At 45.3% G+C, this 25,929-nt stretch overlaps 1 protein-coding gene across 2 annotated transcripts in view; it reads right to left on the bottom strand.

Annotated features, from left to right (window-relative positions):
* Positions 1-5,605: 5,605 nt before the first annotated feature.
* si:dkey-178e17.3 (somatomedin-B and thrombospondin type-1 domain-containing protein) overlaps positions 5,606-25,929 on the bottom strand; it is a 126,127-nt gene continuing 105,803 nt past the window's right edge. For both annotated transcript variants that reach the window (XM_068055543.1, XM_068055544.1), the window contains 2 exons: positions 12,706-12,864; positions 5,606-6,219 (listed from right to left, as the gene is read on the bottom strand). In XM_068055543.1, the coding sequence (XP_067911644.1) occupies positions 6,114-6,219; positions 12,706-12,864 (265 nt within the window). In that variant the 3' untranslated portion in view covers positions 5,606-6,113. The remainder of the gene's footprint in view (positions 6,220-12,705; positions 12,865-25,929) is intronic.

The raw sequence follows: 25,929 nt of genomic DNA, 5'->3' as shown, positions 1-25,929 counted from the left end.
CCTTTCACAACCTCAGGCCTTCCCAAAGCACTTTCCAGCCAATAAAGTACTTCCTTTAAAATACAACCTCTTTTAATGTTGGAAATGCAGTAGCCATTTTTTGCACAGCAAGGTCCCACAAACAGCGATGAAAGAAATGGTCAGATCATCTGTTTTAGTGATATTGATTGAGGAATAAATATCAACCCAGGACGCCAGGGAGACCTCCCCTGCTCTCCTTTGAAATAGTGACCATGGGATCTTTTACATCCACAAGACATAATGTCTTATCCAAAATGTGGTTCCTTTAATGGTGCAGCACTCCCTCAGTACAATGCGGAGAGTAACAGCTTAGGTTTTGTGTTCAAATCTCTGAAGTGCCACTTGAACCCACAACTGTTTAATCCAAAGGCGAGACTGCTGACCTACTGAGCAATTTAATTATTTTGTACTGGTGTGGGCCCTTTCACAAGTAACTCCTAATTCTGCTGACAATTGCTAAGCATCTGCAGATTTTTCCTGATTGAATAAATTATGCAAGTTATCATTGGCCTTTCGAGAGTTAAGGCGTTGTTCAAACATCTGTCACGGTGACGGTCTGGCATTCTCTATTTCCGTTCCATTATCCGCAGGGGTCAAAGGATAGCCTGCTATCCAGTTTTGAACTGGCTTTTGAACATTGCTCCTGGAGATTTTAAGACAGGTGTTCTTCCCACTTACTTTGATGTGTTGACTAAGAAATTCTGTGGGGTTGTGGGGAGGGGTGCCGACTTTATCAAACTCCCCACTTTCATTGTCACAAACAAGGCCCTGATCTCCATCCCAGCCTCCTACTTCACTGCCACCCCTTCATCCCCAGCCTCCGATCCCTCCATCTCTCCACAGTCTCCGATCTCTCCATCTCTCCACAGTCTCCGATCTCTCCATCTCTCCACAGACTCTGATCTCTCCCTCCTGCAGCCTCCGATCTCTCCCTCCTCAGCCTCCGATCTCTCCTTCCCCAGCCTCCGATCTCTCCTTCCCCAGCCTCCTATCTCTCCCTCCTCAGCCTCCGATCTCTCCTTCCCCAGCCTCCGCTCTCTCCTTCCCCAGCCTCCGATCTCTCCTTCCCCAGCCTCCGATCTCTCCCTCCCCAGCCTCCGATCTCTCCTTCCCCAGCCTCCTATCTCTCCCTCCTCAGCCTCCGATCTCTCCTTCCCCAGCCTCCGATCTCTGCTTCCCCAGCCTCCGATCTCTCCTTCCCCATTTCCGATCTCTCCCTCCTCAGCCTCCGATCTCTCCCTCCTCAGCCTCCGATCTCTCCTTCCCCAGCCTCCGATCTCTCCTTCTCCAGCCTCCGATCTCTCCCTCCTCAGCCTCTGGTCTCTCCCTCCTCAGCCTCCGATCTCTCCTTCCCCAGCCTCCGATCTCTCCCTCCTGCAGCCTCCAATCTCTCCGTCTCTCCCCAGACTCCGATCTCTCTGCATCTCCCCGGACTCAATTCGCTCATTATTCCCCCAAACTCTTTGCCCCCCTCCTCAAATTCGAAACTTTCTCTGCCCACAACCTCTCTCCATCATCCCTCCCCCCCACCCCCACTGACTCAAATCTCTTTCTCCCCACACAGCCACCGATCTCCGATTGCAAAGCACAAGGCTGAAGCATTTGCAACCATCTTCAGCCAGAAGTGCTGAGTTGATGATCCATCCTGGCCTCCTCCTAACCATCACAGACAAAAGCAATAAAAACAACTTATATTTATATTGCACCTTTAAAGTAATCAAACAGCCCAAGGAGCTTCATGGGAGCATTATATAGCAAAATCTGATAACAAGCCACATAAGGCGGTATTAGGGCAGATGGCCAAAAGCATGGTCAAAGAGGTAGGTTTTAATAAGCGTCTTAAAGAAGGAGAGAGAGGTAGAGAGGTGGGGAGGTTTGGTGAGAGAATTCCAGAGCTTCAGGCAGCTGATGGCAGATCCTGTCTTTAGCCGATTTGATTCACTCCATGTGATAAACAGCAAAGGCTATGTGCCCCATTAACATCCCAGCTGTAGTACTGAAGACTTGTGGTCCAGATCTAGCCACGCTATTAATTAGGAAGGCAAATGGCCTCTATTGCAGGGACGTTGGAATATAAAAGTAAGGAAGTCTTGCTGCACTGTATGGGGCATAGGTGAGACTACACCCAGAATACTGCATACAGATTTGGTCTCCTTATTTAAGGAGGGATATACTCGCATTAGAGGCAGTTCAGCGAAGGTTCGGTCAGTTGTTTCATGGGATGAAAGATTTGTCTTATGGGGAAGGTTGAGCAGGTTGGGCCTATACTCATGGGAGTTTAGAAAGGTGATAGGTGAGGTAAAAGAAGCTCAGTGTACTGTCGTAGGTGAAAGTACATACAGCTGCTTTATCAATGACCTTCCCTCCAACATAAAGTCAGAAGTGGGGATATTTGCTGTTGACTGTACAGCATTGAGTTCAGTTTGCAACTCCTCAGATAATGATGCAGTCCGTGCATATAGCAAGACCTGGACTTTGTTACCTTTAGACTTGACTATTCCAATGCAATCCTGACTGGAATCCCACGTTTTATCCTCCATAAACTTGACGGCATCCAAAACTCTGCTGCCCGCGTCTTAACTCGCACCAAGTCCTGTTCACCCATCACCCCCGTGCTCGCTGACCTCCATTGGCTGCCGGTCAAGGAACGTCTTGATTTTAAAAATTCTCACCCATGCATTCAAATCCCTCCATGGATGCGCTCCTCCCTATCTCTGTAATCTCCTCCAGACCCACGACCCTCTGAGATATCTGTGCTCATCTAATTCTGGAGCTCCACCAATTTTAATCGCTCCACCATTGGTGGCCATGCTTTCAGTTGTCTAGGCTCTAAACTCTGGAATACCCTCCCTACACCTCTCTGCCTCTCCACCTCGTTTCCTCCTTTAAGACACTTTTTAAAACCTACCTCTTTTTGACTTTGTTTTTGGTCACCTGACCCAATATCTCCTTATGTGGCTCAGTGTCATTTTTTTAAAAAATGCTCCTGTGAAGCGCCTTGGGATGTTTTATGATGTTAGATGTGCAATATAAATATACATTGTTGTTGTTGGACAATATTCAGGCTTGAGCTGATAAGTGGCAAGTAACATTCATGTCACACAAGTGCCAGGCAATGACCATCTCCAACAATAGAGAATCTAACCATCTCCCTTTGACAGTCAATCACATTATCATTGCTAAATCCCCCACCATCAACATCCTGACAGTCACCGTTGACAAGAAATTTAACTGAACCAGCCATATAAATACTGTGGCTACAAGAGCAGGTCAGAAGCTAGGAATTATGAGCGAGTAACTCACCTCCTGACCCCTGAAAGCGTTGCTACCATTTAGAAGACACTAGTCAGGAATGTGATGGAACATTCTCCACTTGCCTGGATGGGTGCAGTTCCAACAACACTCAAGAGGCTCGACACCATTCAGGCCAAAGCAACCTGTTTGATTGGCACCCCAATCACCACCTTAAACATTCACTCCCTCCACCACTGGCGCATAGTGACAGCAGCGTTCACCATCTGCAGCAACTCACCAAGCCTCCTTCAACTACACCTTCCAAACTCCTGCCTTCTTCCACCTAAAAGGACAAGAGTAGCAGATGCATGGGAACACCACCACCTGCAAATTCCCCTCCAAGTCACCCACCATCCTGACTTGGAACTATATTGCTGTTCCTTCACTGTCATTGGGTCAAAATCCTGGAACTCTCTCCCTAACAGCTTTGTGGGTGTACCCAGTGGTTCAAGAAGATGAAAGCAAAATACTGCAGATGCTGTAAATCTGAAATAAAAACAAGAAACGCTGGAAATACTCAGCAGGTCTGGCAGCATCTGCGGAGAGTCAAGCAGAGTTAACATTTCAGGTCAGTGACCCTTTGTTCTGACGAATGGTCACTGAACTGAAACGTTAACTCTGCTTCTCTCTCCACAGATGCTGCCAAACCTGCTGAGTATTTCCAGCGTTTCTTGTTTTGGTTCAAGAAGGTGGCTCACCACCACCTTCTCAAGGGCAATTAGGGATGGGAAATAATTGCTGGCCTTGCCAGCACAAATAAAAAAAAGGTGCATTCCAGATCATGATAACTCGCTGTGCAGAAAAAGTTTCCTTGCATCACATCTGGTTATTTTGCCAGTCACCTTAAATCTGTGTCCTCTGGTTACTGACCCTTCTGCCATTGGAAACAGTTTCTCTTCATTTACTCTATCAAAACCAATGATGATTTTGAATACTTCGATCTAATCTCTTAACCTTCTCGGCGCTAAGGAGAACAACCCCAGCTTCTCCAGTCTCTCAACACAGACATAGCTGAAGTATCTTATCCCTGGAACCATTCTAGCAAATCTCATCTGCACCCTCTCCAGGGCCTTCACATTCTTTCTAATGTGTGGGGTCCAGAACTGAACATAATACTTCATCTGAGGCTTAACCAGTGTTTTATAAAGGTTTAGCGTAACTTCCTTACTTTTCTACTCTATTCCTCTATTAACAAAGTCAACGATTCCATGTCCTTTTTTTTTAAACCTTCTCAACACATCCTGCCACCTTCATTGCGGTCTCTAACATCCTCAGTGAAAACTGTGCCTATCAGAACACTGGAAGATATTCTTAACCATATTAAGAGGCAAGTGCTTAATATTTTCATATAACATTCCTCTACTGTCTAAACAATGGAGTCAATCCTTTTAAAATGTTGGACAGAGGAGCAGTGTACAACTGTGTTCAGCACAGGGTTGGCAACGCTGTTTGGGAGTATCCCTGGAGGATCTCATTATGTGACCTCACACCTCCAACTGCCCCACTCGATCAAACAACCTTTCTTCCTCATCTCCAATATTTTTGTAACTGCAGAATATGCAGAATAAAAGAATATGCAAAAAGAACACACGATTTATTTTAGTGTCCACACAATGTTTCTCCGAGGGCAGCTCTTGGCTGTGGCTCAGTGGGTGTCCCTCTTGTTTTTGAGTCAGAGGGTTGTGGATTCAAGTCCCACCCCCATAGAGTTAAGTGTCTAGGCAAAAGCTGACATTCCAGGGCAGCAGTGAGGGAGTGTGGCACTGTCAGCGATGCCATCTTGAATGAGATGCTTAAATTTAAGCCTTGTCTGCTCTCTTAGGTGGATACTATTTCAAAGAAGAGCAGGGGAGTTCTCCCCTCAGTGTATTGGCTAACATTTATCCCTCAAGCAACACCGAACACAAGTTATCTGGTCATTATCTCATTGCTGGATATGGAATCTTGCTGTATGCAAATTGGCTGCTGCGTTTCCTATATTACAACAGGGACTACACTTCAATAGTACTTCATTGGCTGTAAAACACTTTGGGATTTCCCTGAGGCCGTGAAAGGCGCTATATAAATGCAAGTGCTTTCTTTACTGAACCTTTAATTCCTGGAGACTCTAGGGTACTGCTGGATGGTTGGGCAACCCTGCTTCGGCATTCAGTTACTGCCAGCACTGACTGCAATTTTTGAGTCTCACACCTTTCTCAGGTATGAGGCAGAACCCTGACAGCACCAGCCCTCTGAGGTACTAAATCATTGGACGGGAACAACAGTGAAAAAAATGTAAATACAGCCAGTATCATAATGATAATGGATTTATTTAAAAGTAATTTTAAATAATATTCAGTCCTTGTATCTAGACAGTCCCATCTTTGCTGTTCCCAGTTACATAGCATATGGATAGACAATAAAAAAAACTTGACAAATAGTAGAAAACGGTTAAAAGGAAAATACTTTTTTTGGGGTGTTTTTTTTTAATAAACGCAGGTGTGTTTATGGAGGTAGCTTTCAGCAGAGTTTCAGAGGTAAAAGGTTTAAAGTTTCTTAGCTGTTCTCTGTGCTTGGAGAATTTCATTGTTCTGTCGTGAGGTTATAAGTCTCTGCATGTGCTTACGTAGAAGGATACTGAGGTAAATAGCATGCAGCAAGATTATATAGTCTCTCCTACATCCAATTTTATTTCTCTCTCATCTCATTGGCAAATGAGGAGTCCGGAAAGTGGTGATGGGTCTGCACAGGCTCCTCTTGCTCCTGTCGGCCTCAAAGGTGACTTTCATTGTCCTGTACATGCCACATCCACAATTGTATTAAACAAAGATCAGCGACTGTGGGGGGCAGCGACAGTTTCCATGCAGAGATTGGCGTACCCATGATCCTTGGCATCCGGGGATGGAGGCAGCTGTCCAAAATGTTCTAGGGAGGGAAGAAAGATCCACACTCAGAAACAGCTTTCGGAAACCAGGAACACAAACGTGAAGTTATTTTGCGGGTTCATGATTGTTTTTTTTTAAAGTTCATTCTCTGAATGTGGGTAAGGCTGCCATTTATTTCCCAAAATAAATTGTCGTAATATACAATCGAGTGACCTGCTAGGCCACTTTGGAGGGCAGTTAGGAGTCAATTACTTTGATGGGGGGGGGGGGGGGGGTGGGGTTGGAGTCACTTATAAATCAGACCAGATCAGTAAGAACAGCAGGTTCTGAAGTCAAAGAACATTAGTGAACCAGTTAGGTTTTTACAACAATCCAACTTATATAAATATAAAGAAAAAAACTAAATTCAAATTCACAAACTGCCATAATTGGATTTCAGCTCGTATTCTTCAGGATTATTAGTCCTGGCTTCCTCATCCAGTGATATAACCAACATGCTTGCACACCAACATAGTTTGTAACACAACTGGAGCACTGATGTGTAGCAATTTGGCTTTAGAATAGATTAGAGATACAGCACTGAAACAGGCCCTTCGGCCCACCGAGTCTGTGCCGACCATCAACCACCCATTTATACTAATCCTACACTAATCCCATATTCCTACCAAACATCCCCACATGCCCCTGTATTTCCCTACCACCTACCTACACTAGTGACAATTTATAATGGCCAATTTACCCACCAACCTGCAAGTCTTTTGGCTTGTGGGAGGAAACCGGAGCACCCGGAGAAAACCCACGCAGACACAGGGAGAACTTGCAAACTCCACACAGGCAGTACCCAGAATCGAACCCGGGTCCCTGGAGCTGTGAGGCTGCGGTGCTAACCACTGCGCCACTGTGCCGCCCTGTAGTGTAAATGCAACTTAAATTGAGAGTCAGAAGGCAAGCTGACACTGGGGCTCAATGCTCTATCACTGTAGCTATGCTTCCGTTGCTGTGATCACTCACTGTAATGATGATTGCAGTGAAATATCCCAGATCCCTCTCCTGTATTGTGTCCTGTAGACCACAGTTCAAAATATATTCCCAGGTATGAGGCAGACCCTGACAGCACCAGCCCTCTCAGGCACTAAGTTATTGGACGGGAACAACAGTGAAAACAATGTAAGTACAGCCAGTATCATAATGATAATGGATTTATACATTTATTGCTGTCAAATGACATTGATTACTCATCAAACCAACTTCCATCTATGTTTGAGCCAATCCTTCCATGTTATTTGTGACCTACCTAGTTCAATATCAACAAAACTGAAACAAATATTTGTCTGTTAATTAACATGGTAATCATTAAACACAGAAACAAACAGCAAAATAAAATTACCTGGTAACCCTACTTCAGAATCTTTGATAGGGATCACTGATCAATCGCCAGATTACATACGTTGTGAAATTACTGATTATGAGTTAATGGAAACTAGAATCATAGAATCCTGCATGTAGCATCCCGTGCGTAGGCTATATTATTTTGGATTCATACCACAATGATAGAAGGGTTCATTATTCATTGTCTGTGGTGATGCTATCCCAGATATTTAGTATAGATTCAGGTCAAGATTCAATTGATAGAGCGTGCAGGCTTGTTTATGAAAGCTGACTTTTCCATTAAGTATCGGGAAGGTGTTCAATTTGTAACTTACTTTGTGTAGTGCAAAACAAAGACACGAATGAAAATGGAGGGATATGTCATTGCAGCCTCGACAGAAGCTTAGCTCAGCCTGGGCAGGATTGGGAACTAAATAGTCCGGAGAGATAGAGAAGGATATAAAACAAAAGGAGTGGCTTAGTTAATTAATGATTATTGCTATAGGAATCGGTTTGTATCGATGGTACTGGTCAGGTAAAGTCTGTCTGGATTGAGAAATAATCATAGAATCATAGAGTGATTACAGCACAGAAGGAGACCGTCCCACTCTCCCACCCTTTCCCTGTAGTCCAGTAATTTGTTTCTCTTCAGGTCCTTATCCAGTTCTCTTTTGAAGGCCTCAATTGAATCTGCCTCCACCACACTCTCAGGCAGCACGTTCCAGATCCTAACCACTCGCTGCATAAAAAAGTTTTTCCTCATGTTGCCGTTGCTTCTTTTGCCAATTACCTTCAATTGGTGTCCTCTGGTTGTGGACCCGTCTGCCAACTCTGTCCTGACCTCTCATGATTTTGAGAATTTTTGGGGAGGCGGTCGTGTAGTGGTATTGTCACTGGACTAATAATCCAGAGACCCAGGGTATTGCTCTGGGGGCATGGGTTTGAATCCCACCACAGCAGAAGGTGGAATTTGAATTTAATTAATAAATCTGGAATTAAAAGCTAGTCTAATGATGGTCGATTATTGTAAAAACCCATCTGATTCCCTAATGTCCTTTAGGGAAGGGAATCTGCCATCCTTACCTGGTCTGGCCTACATGTGACTCCAGACCCACAGCGATGTGGTTGACTCCGAAATGGCCTAGCAAGCCACTCAGTTGTATCGAACTGCTACGAAGTCAATAAAGAATGAAACCGGCTGGACCACCCGGCACTGACCTAGACACCAGAAACGACAATGGCAAACCCAGCCCTGTCGACCCTGCAAAGTCCTCCTTACGAACATCTGGCGGCTTGTGCCAAAGTTGGGAGAGCTGTCCCACAGACTAGTCAAGCAATAGCCTAACATAGTCATACTCATGGAATCATACCTTACAGACAATGTCCCAGACACTGCAATCACTATCCCTGGGTATGTCCTGTCCCACCGGCAGGACAAACCCAGCAGAGGTGGCGGCACAGTGGTATACAGTCAGGAAGGAGTCACCTGGGGGTCCTCAACATCGACTCTGGATCCCATGAAGTCTTTTGGCATCAGGTTAAACATGGACAAGGAAACCTCCTGCTGATTACCACCTACCACCCTCCCTCAGCTGATGACTCAGTACTCCTCCATGTTAATCACGATTTGGAGGAAGCACACGCAGGATGTACTCTGGGTGGGGGACTTCAGTGTCCATCACCAAGCGTGGCTCGGTAGCACCACTACTAACCGTGCTAGCCGTGTCCTACTGGGTCTGCGGCAGGTGGTGAGGGAACCAACGAGAGGGAAAAACATACCTGACCTCATCCTCACCAATCTGCCTGCTGCAGATGCATCTGTCCATGACAGTATTGGTAGGAATGACCACTGCACAGTCCTTGTGGGGACGAAGTCCCACCTTCACATTGAGGATACTGTCCATTGTGTTGTGTGGCACTACCACTGTGCTAAATGGGATAGATTTTGAACAGATCTAGCAATGCAAAACTGGGCATCCATGAGACGCTGTGGGCAATCAGCAGCAGCAGAATTGTACTCAACCACGGTTTGTAACCTCATGGCCCAGCATATCCCCCACTCTACCGTTACCATCAAGCCGGGAGACCAACCCTGGTTCAATGCAGAGTGCAGGAGGGTAGGCCAGGAGCAGCACCAGGCATACCTCAAAATGAGGTGTCAACTTGGTGAAGCTACAAGCCAGGACTACTTGCATGCCAAACTGCGTAATCAGCATGCAATAGACAGAGCTAAGCAATCCCACAACCAACGGATCAGATCTGCAGTCCTGCCACATCAAGTCGTGAATGGTGGTGGACAATTAAACAACTAACTGGAGGAGATGGCTCCACAAATATCCTCATCCTCAATGATGAGGGTGCTCAGCACATCAGTGCAAAGGAAAAGGCTGAAGCATTTGCAACAATCTGTTGATGGTCCATCTTGGCCTCCTCCTGAAGTCCCCAGCATCACAGATGCCAGTCTTCAGCCAATTCGATTCACTCCACATGACATCAAGAAACGACTGAAGGCACTGGATTCTGCAAAGGCTATGGGCCCTGACAATATTCCGGCAATAGTACTGAAGACCTGTGCTCCAGAACGAGCCATGCCCCTAGCTAAGCTGTTCCAGTACAGCTACAACACTGGCATCTACCCTGCAATGTGGAAAATTGCCCAGGTATGTCCTGTCCACAAAAAGCAGGACAAGTCCAACCTGGCCAATTACCGCCCCATCAGCCTACTCTCAATCATCAGTAAAGTGATGGAAGGTGTCATCAACAGTGCCACCAAACGGCACTTGATTAGCAATAACCTGCTCAGTGACACTCAGTTTGGGTTCCGCCAGGGCCACTCAGCTCCTAACCTCATTACAGCCTTGATTCAAACATGGACAAAAGAGCTGAACTCAAGAGGTGAGGTGAGAGTGACTGCCCTTGACATCAAGGCAGCATTTGACCGAGTATAGCATCAAGGAGCCCTAGCAAAACTGAGGTCAATGGGAATCGGGGAAAAACTCTTCGCTGGTTGGAGTCATACCTAGCACAAAGGAAGATGGTTGTGGTTGTTGAAGATCAATCATCTGAGCTCCAGGACACTGCAGGAGTTCCTCAGGGTAGTGTCCGAGGCCCAACCATCTTCAGCTGCTTCATCAATGACCTTCCTTCGATCATAAAGTCAGAAGTAGGGATGCTCACTGATGATTGCACAATGTTCAGCACCATTCACAACTCTTCAGATACTGAGGACTGCATGTAGAAATGCAGCAAGACCTGGACAATTACCAGGCTTGGGCTGATAAGTGGCAAGTAACATTCGCACCACACAAGTGTCAGGCAATGACCATCCACAACAAGAGAGAATCTAACCATCTCCCCTTGACATTCAATGGCATTACGATCGCTGAATCCCCCACTATCAACATCCTGGGGGTTACCATTGACCAGAAACTGAACTGGAGTAGCCATATAAATACCGTGGCTACAAGAGCAGGTCAGAGGCTAGGAATCCTGCAGTGAATAACTCACCTCCTGACTCCCCAAAGCCTGTCCACCATCTACAAGGCACAAGTCAGGAGTGTGATGGAATACTCTCCACTTGCCTGGATGGGTGCAGCTCCAACTACACTCAAGAAGCTCGACACCATCCAGGACAAAGCAGCCCGCTTGATTGGCACACCATATACAAACATTCACTCCCTCCACCACCGACGCATAGGGACAGCAGTGTGTACCATCTACAAGATGCACTGCAGCAATGCACCAAGGCTCCTTAGATAGCACCTTCCAAAACCGCAACCTCCACCACCTAGACGGACAAGGGCAGCAAATGCTTGGGAACACCACCACCTGCAAGTTCCCCTCCAAGTCACACAGCATCCTGACTTGGAACTATTTTGTCGTTCATTCACTGTCACTGGGTCAAAATTCCTGGAACTCCCTTCCTAACAGCACTGTGGGTATACCTACCCCAAATGGACTGCAGCGGTTCAAGAAGGCAGCTCACCACCAACTCCTCAAGGGCAATTAGGGATGCTGGCCAGCGATGCCCACATCCCATGAATGAATTAAAAAAACACCTCTATCTCTTCTTAACCTTCTCTTCTCTAAACAACCCCGGCTTCTCCAATCTATCCTCATAGCTTAAGTAAAATAATAAAAGATAGACAACCATCTAATTGGAAAGAAACTGAGCACAAGATTTGTAAGAAATTTGGAGACAGGTTTGCAGTCGTAATCGAGTCCTAATAATGAGGACTTTAACTATCGTTAAGGTGGACTGGGAACAGACAAACATCCAGGACTCCTTCCCTAATCAGTGCTAGATCTGATTCTCAGGAACAAAGCTGGATGAATAAGTGATCTTATAGTAAGAGTTCACTTGGTGACCACAACCTAACTGCTTTGCATTAAAAATAGTTGTCTTTTTAAAAAAATGAAAAAGGGAAATTTCCGGCACTAGACTGGAAATGAGCTGTTTCTGTGGAATGAAGTGCAATCCAGTCCGGATTAACAAATTGGAAAATGAACAGTGAGCAGTGGGAGATATTGAACTATGAAATGGAGAGGTACAGGTTAAAAACATCCCAATTAAGAGGTATTGTGGTGTGTCAGAGGCTGTTACCACGGGTAAATGGAACAAAATAAGGTTTTAAGATGAGGCCTACATTAAATATGGGGGAGAAAACGATGAGAAATATTAATGGAATCTAGAATGAAGCAAAAAAGGAGAATCAGACGTCTAAGAGGGAGTACATGAACAGACTGGAAATCAAGAGGAAGTAGTAAGACCTTTGACAATCACATAGAGGTATAAGGATAGTCAAAGGACGAGGTCAGACCACTGAGAGATAAAGGGGCAACTTGTAAGTGACAGCGAAGAAATGACAGGGATACTTAATAAATACCACACCCTCAGTATTGACAAAGAAAATGGAATTGCAGGAGTCAATGAGAAGAATGTGATAGAGGCAACAAACAAGGTAAAAGATCATAAATACATTGGTTAAACAGTTCCTATAGAATAAAGGCAACAATATCAGAAAATGTTGAAAGACTCTTGATGAAAAATCTGCAATACAAACCTTTACCTTTTTATTTTATAGGAACCCTATATACAGTCTGCCCTCTCTTTAATTAGGATTGCATCATGATTAACATTAGACATGTTGCTACTTACCTGGTTCCTTCCAGTCCATCCCCTTCGCACCGATCTCTGATCCCCATGGCTTCTCCTTGGCACTCAACACACACGTATTTCTCCCTGAACAGGTGACTGGTCCAGAGCCCAAGACGGCAGGAAGAGCTCAACTCCTTCATTCGGAAATAAGCACAGTAACTGTCAGGGGAAGAGGGAAGAGAAAAGAAGGGGGATGGTTGGGTGTTAGTGCAGGATCTTTCACCAAAAGTGCAGCAATCATTCAGGGGCCAGGGGAGGGGCATAGATAGGGAAACAGAAACAGCTGCGAGCATACACAGGTCTGTCAGCTTATGAGCTAGGTTAAATTCAGCACAGGGACCCTTCAACAAATCTGAGGGCCTAGGCAGCTGAAAGCACGGCCACCAGTGGTGGCACGATTACAACCTGGGATGCAAAATAAGGAATTACAAAAGCACTTGTTCAAATTCCTAATTTTCCAGTACAAATTCTTCCACAAGAACCATGGAAAATCATTGCTGACCAATGATAGGGTGTGAGAAATATCTGCTGAGCATTCAGAATTGTGCATTGCTCCCCAGTTTATCTCTAGGCTTCACTTGCACTGATGGATGCTGGACGTTGACAGTTTTGTAGTCAGTTGCCAATGTCTGGGGATGTAACTGTGAACATTTACAAATTCATCATTAACTCTTCACTCTTGTACTCTGTGCCCTGTTTATAAAACTCAAAATGCTGTTAACATTTTTATGGTTTTATCTACCCACGCTGGCACTTTCAGGAACAATGTATCTGAACCTTTCGGTCTCTGTTTATAGACACTCGTCAGCTTCATTCACATTTAAGTGTCTACCCCCATTCTTTATTTTGCCTCATAAAAATGTGTTAACTCACATTCCTCTGCATTAACTTGCATCAGCCATGGCTCAGTCATTAGCATCTGTGCCTCTGACAGAAGGCTGTGGGTTCAAGTTCCACTCCAGAGGCTTGAGTGCAAAATGAATAAATGTTAAGAACTTGCACTTTAGGATGTTGCCAATGTACTCTATAAGTGTGGTAATGTAGGAAACGTGCCAGCCAATTTGTGCACAGCAAGCATCCACAAGCAGCAATGAGATAATAATCAGATCATTTTTTCTTAGCAATGTTGGTTGAAAGATGACTATTTACCAGGACCCTGGGGATAACTCCCCCTGCACTTCCTCAAAATTGTACCATTTACATCCACTAGAGAGGAGAAACAGGGTCACAGTTTAATATTCCATCTGAAAGTCAGCACCTCTGACAGTGCAGCATTCCCTCAGTACTGCATCAAAGCATCAGCCTGGATTATGTGCACAAGCCTTTGAAGTGGGATTAGAACGCATTACCTTCAGGCTCACAGGCAAGCACACTACCCACTGAGCCACATCAATAAGTGATTTAAGACAAGAGGGCAAAATAAATATTTTGTGTGGGCTGTGACATACACCTCCCCTCCACCTCCCCCTCAAGAGCGAGTAATTGAAGCACCACAACATTTAAGAATAGGATAGGTAGCAGGTTGAAGGAGAAGAGAATAGCGCATGGCAACAGGGTGGCTAAATGTGATTAAAACTATTTACTTGGGTGGAAGGTAAACACCGACATGGATGATGGGCCGAATGGCCTATTTTCCTGTTCTAACTTCTATGTATAAGCTGCTGTGTTTAAGTTGGTTCCGAAACTGTACCACCAACTTCAAACGGTTTGGATCTGTGGATAATTCTTTCAGAGCGCACACCAGGGTAAATTAGTGACCCTGAAACCTCTGATTCTGCAAACTTCCCCTGTGCATTGGGAGAGGCTCAGCTCAGCAGTTTTCTTCATAGTATTGTTTATAAAGTGCTTCCAGCCTGAATCCCCAGCAATTAACTCCATACCACGGGGAGCAATCACACTACTCATTCCATTATCAGTGGGTAATCTGATTTCCTGTTTACAATTTATTCCAGGTTTATGATGGAAAATAATAAGAATTCTGGATGTTCCGATCCTGAAATATGTGAGGGGACTGGGCAAGGTTATGGGAAGGTTATACTTTCCAAAGTGGAACAAAGTTACGTCTAGTGTATGTGATCTTGGTCACAGAAGCAGAGAGCACCTAGTTTGTCCCAACATTCCCAAGAGCAGCTCTCACTACCTGGAATGAGTCTTGGAATAGGGCTGTGACAATGTGGCAGTGAGGCTGCTTTCCACCCATGTAAAAGGACTGTAATAATGTGGGAGCTCTATTACTCTCCTGTAAAAGTATGGGAGCTGCACTGCACTCCTGTAACAAGGTTTCAATAGTGTGGGAGCTACGCAATTGTCCTCTGTAACAGGACTGTAACATAAATGCTGTGGCTGTCAGAGGCTGTTAATTCTGCAGTGAGTAACTCACCTCCTGTCTTCCCAATGCTTGTCTACCATCTACAAGGCACAAGTCAGGAGTGTGATGGAATACTCTCCACTTGCCTGGATGGGTGCAGCTCCAACAACATTCAAGAAGCTCGATACCACCCAGGACAAAGCAGCCACTTGATTCGCACCCCATCTACAAACATTCACTCCCTCCACCACCGACGCACAGCGGCAGCAGTATGTACCATCTACAAGATGCACTGCAGCAACTCACCAAGGTTCCTTCGACAACACTTTCCAAACCCGTGACCTCTACCATGTAGAAGGACAAGGGCAGCAAGCAGATGCATGGGAACACCACCACCTGCAAGTTCCTCTCCAAGTCACACACCATCCTGACTTGGAACTATATTGCTGTTCCTTCACTGTCGCTGGGTCAAAATCCTGGAACTTCCTCCCTAACAGCACTGTGGACACACCTAAACCACATGGACTACAGCGGTTCACACCACCACCTTCTGAAGGGCAATTAGGGATGGGCAATAAATGTTGACCTAGCTAGCGAAACCCACATCCCATGACTGTATAAAAAAAAGTCTGGAGGTGGAGGCTCTGCCTGTAGTAGGGCTGTCACAGACTGAGTGGAATGAAAACAGAGAATGCTGGAAACACTCAGCAGGTCGGCCAGAGTCTATGGACAGAAGGACAGAGTTAACATTTCAGGTCGATGGCCCTTCGTCAAAACTCAGTGGTTTGTTTTACCTGGAAGAGGTCTCTGCATTACTGGGACTGGAAGACACAGGAGATTGCTTCACTGATACTGACTGGCAGGGGAAGGGTGAGGAGAATGGCTGCATTGTACTGCACTCTCATTTTTAGTCATATCCAGCTAAATATTCAGTAATTACAATAATGGCTTATACTGTTGTTGCATTAAGAGCACAGATTGTGACCGGCATTCTATACACATTTGTTTTGAGTTTTGGAATAGATTTCGATCAGCCAGATTCCTTATGTGAATGTACATCTTGCACATGTGCAGGAGAACTAGGAGGTCAAAGTGTCAACAATCAACCTGAGATAGGAAACTCTAACAGCACTGGGAAATGAGCCAAGATTCATCTGGAAGGAGGAGCAAGAAGTTTGAGTGGAGTGAGGAGCTCTCATAACAAGACATGATTTATTTAGTGAATGCAAATCCCCAGAACCAAGCAATAGCCTCCTCATTCGCTGAGTTTAAGGTGATTCGTCCACCATTTAGTCTGTAGAGGGGACACTCTTCAGTAATGTGCAGCATTGTTTGTGTCTCTCCACAAATGCATAAGGGGTTTGTACTGAGGCCCCAGCAGTGGAGGTTGGCTGCGCAGTGGCCCTGGCTTGTCCTGAACCTGTTTAGCAAGGACCACTCTCACTGTGGTAGTTCAAAGCCTGCCACTTGACAGATGGGGCTTGTCACATCCCCTATTTCCCATTCCTTGATCCAAAGGATGTCTGCCGGTAGATCTTGCTCAGGAAGGTTGCTCCATACGAGGTGCCGAGATGTAAGGCGGGCAGTAGGTGGGTTGAACTTGTCAATGGATCAGGGTGCTCCCTGTCAGTACCCAGGTGCCCCCGGGGAAGCAAATGATCCTACCAGCAGACTGAATTCCAAGAGAAAATTAAAAGACTCCGAAAAAGCCCCATTGCGGAATCCCAGTCACTCCAGAAACCGCCATTGAGCAACTGTCTGGCTTATGGCAATAGGGCATGTTCACATGATATATCATTGGACACCCATATGTGAGCTGAGACAGCAAAAGCCAACAAGCCTACTCAATTAAAAAGTGCATTCTGTCCTCATTCCACCTTCACACACATCCCCTTCTCAACAAGAGTCAGTGGACAGTGACCTAGAGCAGGAATCCTGGCAGATATTTCCCCACACCTGGTCCAGGGGACACCAAAGGCAACTGTAGCATCTCAATGCCAAAGTAATGATATCCACATTGAAGAGATGGAACCACTAGAGTGGTTAGGTAGACTCAGGAATAGACGTTATTTACCGCAAAGAGAGACTACGGAGGGGATTTATGTGACACTGATGATGATTATGAGGAAATGACTGGATACTGGGGAGATATCAGACAGGCTAATGCGCTGGTTTTATTCAGAAAGGATGGCAAACCTCTGGAATCATTTATAAAAATTGGATGCTGCAATGAGTGGGATCTCTCTGAATGGATGAACTAAGATGGCCTTCCTCGCCTGTACAACCCATGTGAACTGCTGCCCTGCGTGAGATCAACACAGAGTAAGGATTGAACGCCTAAACTTCCTGCCCTGTGAGGATGTTTTTTTTACATCAAGCCCCATGGGCTTCCCCTCCGTAGTCTCTCTCAGGCCTTTGCGGTAAACAACATCTATTCCTGAGATCTGTCCAGTCTTTGCTTCCGATTTGGCCGATTCTTCTTAGTCATTACTTTGGTCGCTGGACTCTAGTTAAAGTTGTTGGTGAGTTGATGCAGAGAAAACTATGCAGGTACAGTTAAAGATATCAGCCCAAGACAGGACAGCAAAGACCAGAATGTTTCTCAATGTTATCCAAACTTCAAGAGAAGCTGAATCCTTGAAATAAGTTCAGCTCAGATACAGCAGGTGCAGGCTAAATCTCTCCCAACAATGTGCCTCCTCTGCCAAGCTAATACTTCCATTTTCCACCACACCCAACTCAACCAGCATTCACGAACCTATTAGCCTTTCTTTCCCTCCTCATATGTTCATACATGTATATGATTTGATCTGAAGTTAATATTGTACCATACATGACATTATACAGGGTTTTATTGCACTTTGTATATCATAAAGCTTCAGATAATGTCATACACTGTGAGGGCAAAGTGCCAGCAATTTAGAGATGTCTTCTAAACACTGAAATTAGACCACAGGCTTCAACAGATCCCCTGGTACCAGTTATCATGTCTAGTATATACAGCCCTATCAACCTCCTACAATTACAGAGATTCTTCTGAAAGAAATTGCGATTTCCCACAATACTGCCTACGAATCCCAACCTGTTGCTAAATTCCAATATTTCCTTTGTTTCCTCGCACATGACAGCAAAAGGTTACTATGGAGACAAGTCTGTCCCAGCATTCATTGCAGTATTGAAAGGTCTCTATTAAAACTACAGGCCCTATTATTTTAATAGGGAGGCTTCGCCATTGCTGTGAATGTTGGGATAGCCCTACCTCCGTAGCAGTCTCTTGTTTTCTCCAGGGAAAACACTCGCAAATTCTGCAGCCAGGGCTTAAAGGATGGAGGAGAAATGCAGGAAAAGAAAGACAAGAAAAAAGACAGGAAAAGAGTGGATAAGCAAAGGAGAGACAGCAGCTCTCCCCTGCAGCACAGTGACACATGCAGCATGCCTTCTTTAGCCATGCTCATATGTTTGGTGTGGGTCGAAGCCTCAGGTATACTACTTGGGACTGAAAATCTCGGGCCTGGGCTTTAACCAATGTAGACAGTTTGCAATACAGTACATCCAGTTCCAGCACTGTTTTAGGAAGGGGAGGTATTCCATCTTTGATCAGTTTTGCAGCAACTGCTTTAACAACTTGCTTTTAAATAGCTCCTTTAATGTAGAACAATGTCCCTAGGTGCTTCACAAGAACATTATCAGATGAAATTTGATTCCAAGCCACAGAAGGAGATATTGGGACAGGTGACCAAAAGCTTGGCCAAAGAGGTAGGTTTTCAGGAGCATCTTAAAGGAGTAGAGAGAGGTGAAGAGGTTTAACAAGGGAATTACAGAGCTTGGGGCCTAGGGAGTTGAAGAGAATAAGAACATATGAAGTAAGAGCTGGAATAGGCCACTCGGCCCCTCGAGCCTGCTCCGCCATTCAATAAGATCGTGGCTGACTTTCCACTTCAACTTCACTTTTCTGCCCAATCCCAATATCCCTTGACTCCCTTAAAGTACAAAATTCTATCCATCTCAGTTTTGGATATACTCAACAACTGAGCATCCACAGTCCTCTGAGGTAGAGAATTCCAAAGCTTCACACAATGGTGGGATGATGGAGATCGGACCTGCACCATGAATAGGTCATCGTAAACATCCCGCTTTAAGTATTGACACTGAATTTAGAGAGCAGGCTGAGCAGTTATCTAGACATTGAAAGATCTGCCGAGCTTCAGTCAATGTGGGGAGCAGTGTTGGAAGCAGCAGTCCTGTTACAATAAGCTTGTTCAAAACGCAACCTGCAACATCTCCACATCCATTTAAGGCATCAAGAGAGGGAAAATGCGTTTTTGTTTTGTTGGGCAACAGCTGTACTTTATGCCCTTGGCAGTGTGGGCATCCTACACACCAGAGACTCACTGTGAGATTCATCAACTCAGATTTCATCAAGAAATAATTTACAACTGGTTACCAAGGATACAGAGCATCAAGGCAATAAACTGATCCTTCCAATGAAACAGTTCCTGTCCTTGGCAGGCTGCCCTCCTCCTCCTGTCATTGCACACAGATAGCACTAACTAATGTTCCAAAAACTGGGATTTTTATCAAAGGCTAATGGGAGACAACTGCAGGTGACATCAGAACTTTATCATCAAACTCCCAGTCGGAACCACTGTCTGGAATTTAAGAGTGGGAGTAAAGAGAATCTGGCAATCGTTACGTTGATGAGCCTTTCATTATATCCCAAACATTCCCAAGTAAACAGCCCACACATTGGCAGCACTCAACAGGGTACATAAAGCTGCAACATGACCTCATGTGCTTTGAGCGAGAGTGTTTGGTGAAATGCACTTGAGTTATGGAAGAACGGTGATTAATATTTAATGCACTGCTCCCCTGATGGTTTCCTGAGCAGTATGGAGCAGACAGGAAAAGGGAGGTTCTGGCTTTTGATCACCCAGTCTCTGTGTTGAGTCTGCTGATACCAGTCATGGAGGTGAAACAAGTGGCTTGGTCTCTCCTGAGTTGGAGATGTTAGCAGGGTGGGGGTGGGGGAACGAACCAAGGATCCCAGTCCTTATCATGCTCCAGTGACCTCTTCTGGAAAGGGGGCATGTTTGGATATCAGATGACAGGACAGGATAGCCTGCTGTGACTCCTGGCATGGACAGCTAGCATAGACATCCATGTATTTTCCAATCAACGCTATTTCAATATTGGCCATTGAAATATAATCTGGGCTTCAGTGTCTAGACTGGCACGTGAAGACTAGGCACTTGGATGAAGTACCAAAAGGATCAGGGCCTTCAGGGGAGGAGGGGGAACTGGAGGGTGAGGGGAAAATGCTTCTTATGAAAGAATGGATGATCCAATCACCTGTGCACAATTTAACACCTTTCGGGGCCTTTGAAAAATGAAAGACTTGCATTTCTACAATGCCTTTCACAACCTCAGGACATCCCACAGTGTTTTCCAGCCAATTAATTACTTTTTGAAGTGGAATGTAGGAACCTTGGCAGCTAGTTTTGTGCAGAGCAAAATCCCACAAACAGCAATGAAAAAAGTGACCTAATAATGTTTCTTTTTCAATAATGTTGGTTGAGGGATAAAGATCAGCAGAGGAGGCTCGACAGGCCGTGTGGTCTACTCTTATGTTCTGATGTCACACTTTAAACATCATACCCGAAAGTGTCAAAGGAAGCCAGTTATGTCCTGACAGTTTTTTAATAAAGTTGTTAACCTAAGCAATACATATAAAAACAGGGTAGCGGATTTATAAGGAGGTACCAATTTATAGAAACATACCTCAGTGATACCCTCTAATTTACCTCAGGGCGTATGTCCATCAAACAGGGTCTTGGTAATACTAAACCTGTATAAGTCCTCCATTAGGTTGCTGCGAGAATATTGGGTCCAGTTTTTGGGGCTTTAACTTCAGGAAGGATATCAAGGGGAGATGATGCAGAAGAGATTCACTAACATGATAGCAAAGAATCGCAGTATATAAACGCCAATCATGACAACCCAAAGCACATTACAGCCAATGAAGTAGCATCCCTGTTGTAAAGTAGGAAATGCAGCCACTAATTTACACACTGAAAGATCCCACAAACAGCAGCAAGGTGACAATAACCAGCTAATCTGTTTTTCTTGATACTGGATAAATATTGGCCAGGGCATTGGGGAGAACCTCCCCCACTTGGCTTTCAATTATGAAATAAGATCTTTTTCACCTACCTACTGGACCTTGGTGTAACAGACCATCTTAAAGATGGCCCCTCTGACAGTACTGTGCTGCTACGGTACTGCATCAGAAAGAGAGTTAAACCCACAGCCTTCTAACACCGAGGCAAGAGCACTACCCACTGAGCCACAGCTGACATCTAGAGTCATTCATAGTGTAGAAGGAGGCCTTTCAGCCCACCGGGTCCATGCTGGCTCTCCGCTGAGCAATCCAGTCAGTCCCACTCCCCCGCTCGATCCCCATAGCCTTGCAAGTTTATTTGCTTCAAGTGGCCATCCAATTTCCTTTTGAAGTCATTGCTTGTCTCCGCTTCCACCACCCTTGTGGGCAGTGAGTTCCAGGTCATTACCACCCGCTGTGTAAAAAAGTTCTTCCTCATATTCCCCCTGCATCTCTTGCCCAAATCCTTCAATCTGTGTCCCCTCGTCCTTGTACCATCAGTTAACGGGAACAGTTTTTCCTTGTCTAACTTATCGAAACCTGTCATAATTTTGTACATCTCTATTAAATCTCCCTTCAATCTCCTTTGCTCCAGGGAGAACAAAGGATATCTATCACCTGATTAGAGACTTGAACCCTGGACCCTCATGTTAAAAAAAAAAGCTGATGCTCTACCAACTGGCCAGGTCCCATATCAGATTACAAACTAGCTGAGGTAAAAAGAATCCCAGCTCATGCTTACGTCAAGAATTTATTCGCAACTAACTGCAAACCCATCACACCCGTTTTAAAGCATTATTCAGCACGGGTTGGAACATAAGATTAATTCCAATTTTGAATATCCCATGGGATAAAACACAAGAGCTGCTGGACACAGCTAAGGCCATCATTCAATTCTTTTACAGAATCATAGAACAGTACAAAGCCGAAGAAGGCCATTCAGCCCATCGAGTCTGTGCCAGCTCTTTTGAAGAGCAATCCAGTTAGTTCCACTCCTCCACCCTTTCCCCATATCCCTGCAATTTTTTTCTCCATCATGTATTTATCCAGTTCCCTTTTGAAGGTGACTTTGGAATCTGGATCCACCACACTATCAGGCAGTGCTTCCCAAATCTTAACCACTCATTGCGTAGAAACATTTTTCCTCGTGTCGCCTCTGGTTCCTTCGCCAATCACCTTAAATCTGTTTTTTTCTGGTTATCGTCCCTTCAGCCTTTGGAAACATTGTTATCGCAATGTTGTTGATGGTATCGTGGCTGTAACAAGGAAACAGGATAAGAAGACAGTCACAAGGAGCCACGGAGGGCATGTCGTCGAGAGACCTACAACATCACCAGGCCACAGTGGTGTGTGAATGTCTTTCAAACTGGCCTTGCAGTTCTTGCTCTCCCTGTCAAGTGTATCGAAACTCAACGGTTCCTGATGTCATCAGAGGTCACATGAAATTCGCACGTCCTGACTGGAATCCCCCAAATACCCCTCAACAACATTTCTCCCCAATTTGGCCTCACAGACTGTTGGAATGTGACAAATCCCTCAGAAGCATGGGAAAAGTATTTCAAGGGATTTCCAAAGAAACAGTTGTTAGATTAGATTTTGTAACATTCCCCTGAAATTGACACGGTTGTTAATGGCCAAGCGTGTAAAAAGATAGGGAGCAAATTTCAGCAGAGCGGCGATGAAAATTACCCTGGCACTATTCACTGCCGAGTTCATATCAGTAACAAACATAGTGATCAGAACAGATAAAATTCTTCTATTATAATGATGTCCACACATTTGTTTCTAATAGCACACAGAGAGATTTCAGCCTCGACATCAGTTGTGTGGCACTGTCATGATGGAAGTGATGGTCGTCTCCTCCTTCAGAAACAAAACAAAAAATTCTTGTCTCGTCCATAATCCAGCACCTTTGAAATTCCACCTTGGAGCTTGTACCTGAGTTCACTTCTATTTATTGAAATAAGCTGAGGATATACAAATCGTTGCTTGGGATAACAGGAGGTTGTCCAGTGAAGGCAACAATTTCATAGCGACAAAGGGAATTACTAGACAAAAACAGATCCATGGTCCATCTGGATTGCTTTCTCCCATCCTATCGCATAAGAACCCATAAGAAATAGGAATTGGAGTAGACCATATGGCCCCTTGAGCCTGCCCTGCCTTTCAATATGAACACAGATGATCTTCTCCCTCAACTCCACTTTCACACCCTATCCCCACATCCCTTAATTCCCTTAATCTTCAAAAATCTATTGATCTCAGTCTTGAATACTCAATGACTGAGCATCCACAGCTCTCTGGGGTACAAAATTCCAAAGATTCACAACCCTCTGAGGGAAGAAATTTCCCTTCATCTCTGTCCAAAATGGCCGACCCCTTATCCTGAGACTATGACCCCTAGTTCTAGACTCTCCAACCAGGGGAAACAGCCTCTCAGCATCGGCCCTGTCAAACCCTCTAAGAATTTCATATGTCTCACATTACAACAATAATGGAAGTGTTGATTAATCATCAATCATTCTCTATCAGTGAGGCTATAGACCCAGACATGAGACAAGGAAAACCCCAGTACTGGAGAGCTTTGGGAACAGGCCCAAAGTCACCTGCTCCTCCCAAGCACGCTCCACTCAAATTACTCATATACTGTATCGCAAAATATTATTTCCTGAAAGAAATGTATCTAATTTGCATTTGAATGAACACTAACTCCTTCCTTCGTTTCCCTAGGGAGCCTGTTCTACAGTTTGACCACTCACTACCTCTGGCGACGGGCTGGGAGGTGGAGGGGCCTATAAAATGGCGAGGTGAAGTGAGAGGGGGTGCAATGCCCATCCCTCCACCATGCCATCTTGCCAGTGGCGAGGAAGATGTTGGACAGACCTCCCGCTCAGAGGCCAATTAGCCAGCCAATTAAGGGCTTCTTCCCACCGTCTCTGGCATTTTAGCAGGGGCAGGTGGGCCCTCTGCCACGTAGAGAAACCACTAGGTAACCCCTGGCAGCCTCCCACCTATTTTGGGCGCTCTTTGGCCCACAGAGGGGCCCCCTGGCAACAATGGCCACCACCATGGCACCATGGCAACAGGGCTGCCAGCTCGTATCAACACCACCCCCTCCCCCCCCCCCCCCACAAATGATTGCGGCCTGTCTGACTGGTCCACAGACCCCACAATGTCCCCAGACCCCACTTGCCTGGTCAGGAGGGCGTCATCCTTCCATGGCATCTTTTTCTTCCAGCTGCAGTCCCAACAGTGACCACCGCTCCCAGTGGTGCTGCTGAGACTGCTAAGCTGCCAATCCTCCGATTGACCGGCAGCTCCTGGGGGCGGGCGGCCATCCTTAATAGGGAAGGCAGCCAGGCAGCCCCAACATCAACCAATTAGTTGGCTTCCATTGACGTTGCTGCCCTGGGTCCCGCAGAGAGCTGAAGTGGGGTCGCCCCCCCCCCCCCCTCACTGCCCCCGCTTTCAGACCAGGTGGGGGAACCCCCTGCCATAAGAACAAAATTCAGGCCATTGTTTCTGCAGATTCATTCCGAATATACTCTTCCTCAAATTGGCCGTGTGCTCTGGGTCTAATGTTCTGGACAAGGTGAAACAGTTTGTTTTGGTCTACATTGTCAGCAGCGGTTCAAGAATGTGGCTCACCATCACTTTCTCAAGGGTAATTAGGGATGGGCTATAAAATGAAGGCCTTGCCAGCGACGCCCAGATCCAGAGAATGAATAATTAAAAATGCCCCTTTAGAATCCTTAATAACAGCAATTGTTTCATTGAGCCATTCGTGACATGAAATTAATTTTTTGCGTGAAACTCAACTTTAAACCAAAGCTTCATTAAGCAGACAGCTTTTTATTTATCTATATTAAATTTTCGATCTATGCCACAAACTTCTAATTGGCGGATCATTGTGCCACTAGGTGGCATCTTGATGGGATTATTTCCTGTTATGTGTCTAATTTTGGTTTATAATGCTCCTGTGAACCACGTTTTGTTGCTTTGAAGGCACTATATAAATATAAGTTGTTGTTATAATGTTGCCTGACATGGTCACGTATGCAGCTGCTCTCCTCCGGAAGCCACAGATCCCCAGACCTACACCTACAGCATCACAAACACACCGTAAGAGATTCGCTTTGTCCAGATATCCTGTGAGCAAAGTCGGGGAGATCTACTCGTTCTATATATTGTTACAACCAGGTGAGAAAGGGGTCTAGGGGTTCCCTCTCAGCCTTTGCCTGGTTTAACCGTAGCAGGGTTTAACTTTAAAAATACCGTGTTTTAGCTCCTTGTTCACTGTTCTCCAATTGCAAGGCAAACTCAACCAGACAGGTTTTCTTAGATTTAAACAAGGAAGGTGTAAGTTTATTAACCTTAAAACTCTAATTCAGTTAACGACTATAAATACGCAACGCGACCACGCTAACATGCACACGCGATAAACACACATGTAGATAGAGACAGAGAAGTAGAAAGAATAAAGGGGAAAAGTTTGAGGTAATAGCTGGGATTTATTTACTGTCCTTTGAGTTCGGTGTAGGGTCTTTGATTGCAGGTAAGTCTTGCCGTTTCATTGGGGCCCAGGGCACGCTTTAAAACTTGTTTCCATGTAGGAGTCTTTTCTCTCTTGAGGTTTAAGTGACTTCAGTGGATCCGAAGATTCATGAGAGAGACAGAGAGAAACAGAGAGAGCCAGGCAGAAGAGAAGCTCTCGTCTTCCAAGTTCAGTTGCAACCTGACCCAAACTGTGTTGTGAGCA

The sequence above is a fragment of the Heterodontus francisci genome, chromosome 23 (genome assembly GCF_036365525.1).
Source record: "Heterodontus francisci isolate sHetFra1 chromosome 23, sHetFra1.hap1, whole genome shotgun sequence".
In the NCBI taxonomy this organism is placed as follows: Eukaryota; Metazoa; Chordata; class Chondrichthyes; order Heterodontiformes; family Heterodontidae; genus Heterodontus; species Heterodontus francisci.
This window is presented reverse-complemented; position numbering and strand designations above follow the sequence as displayed.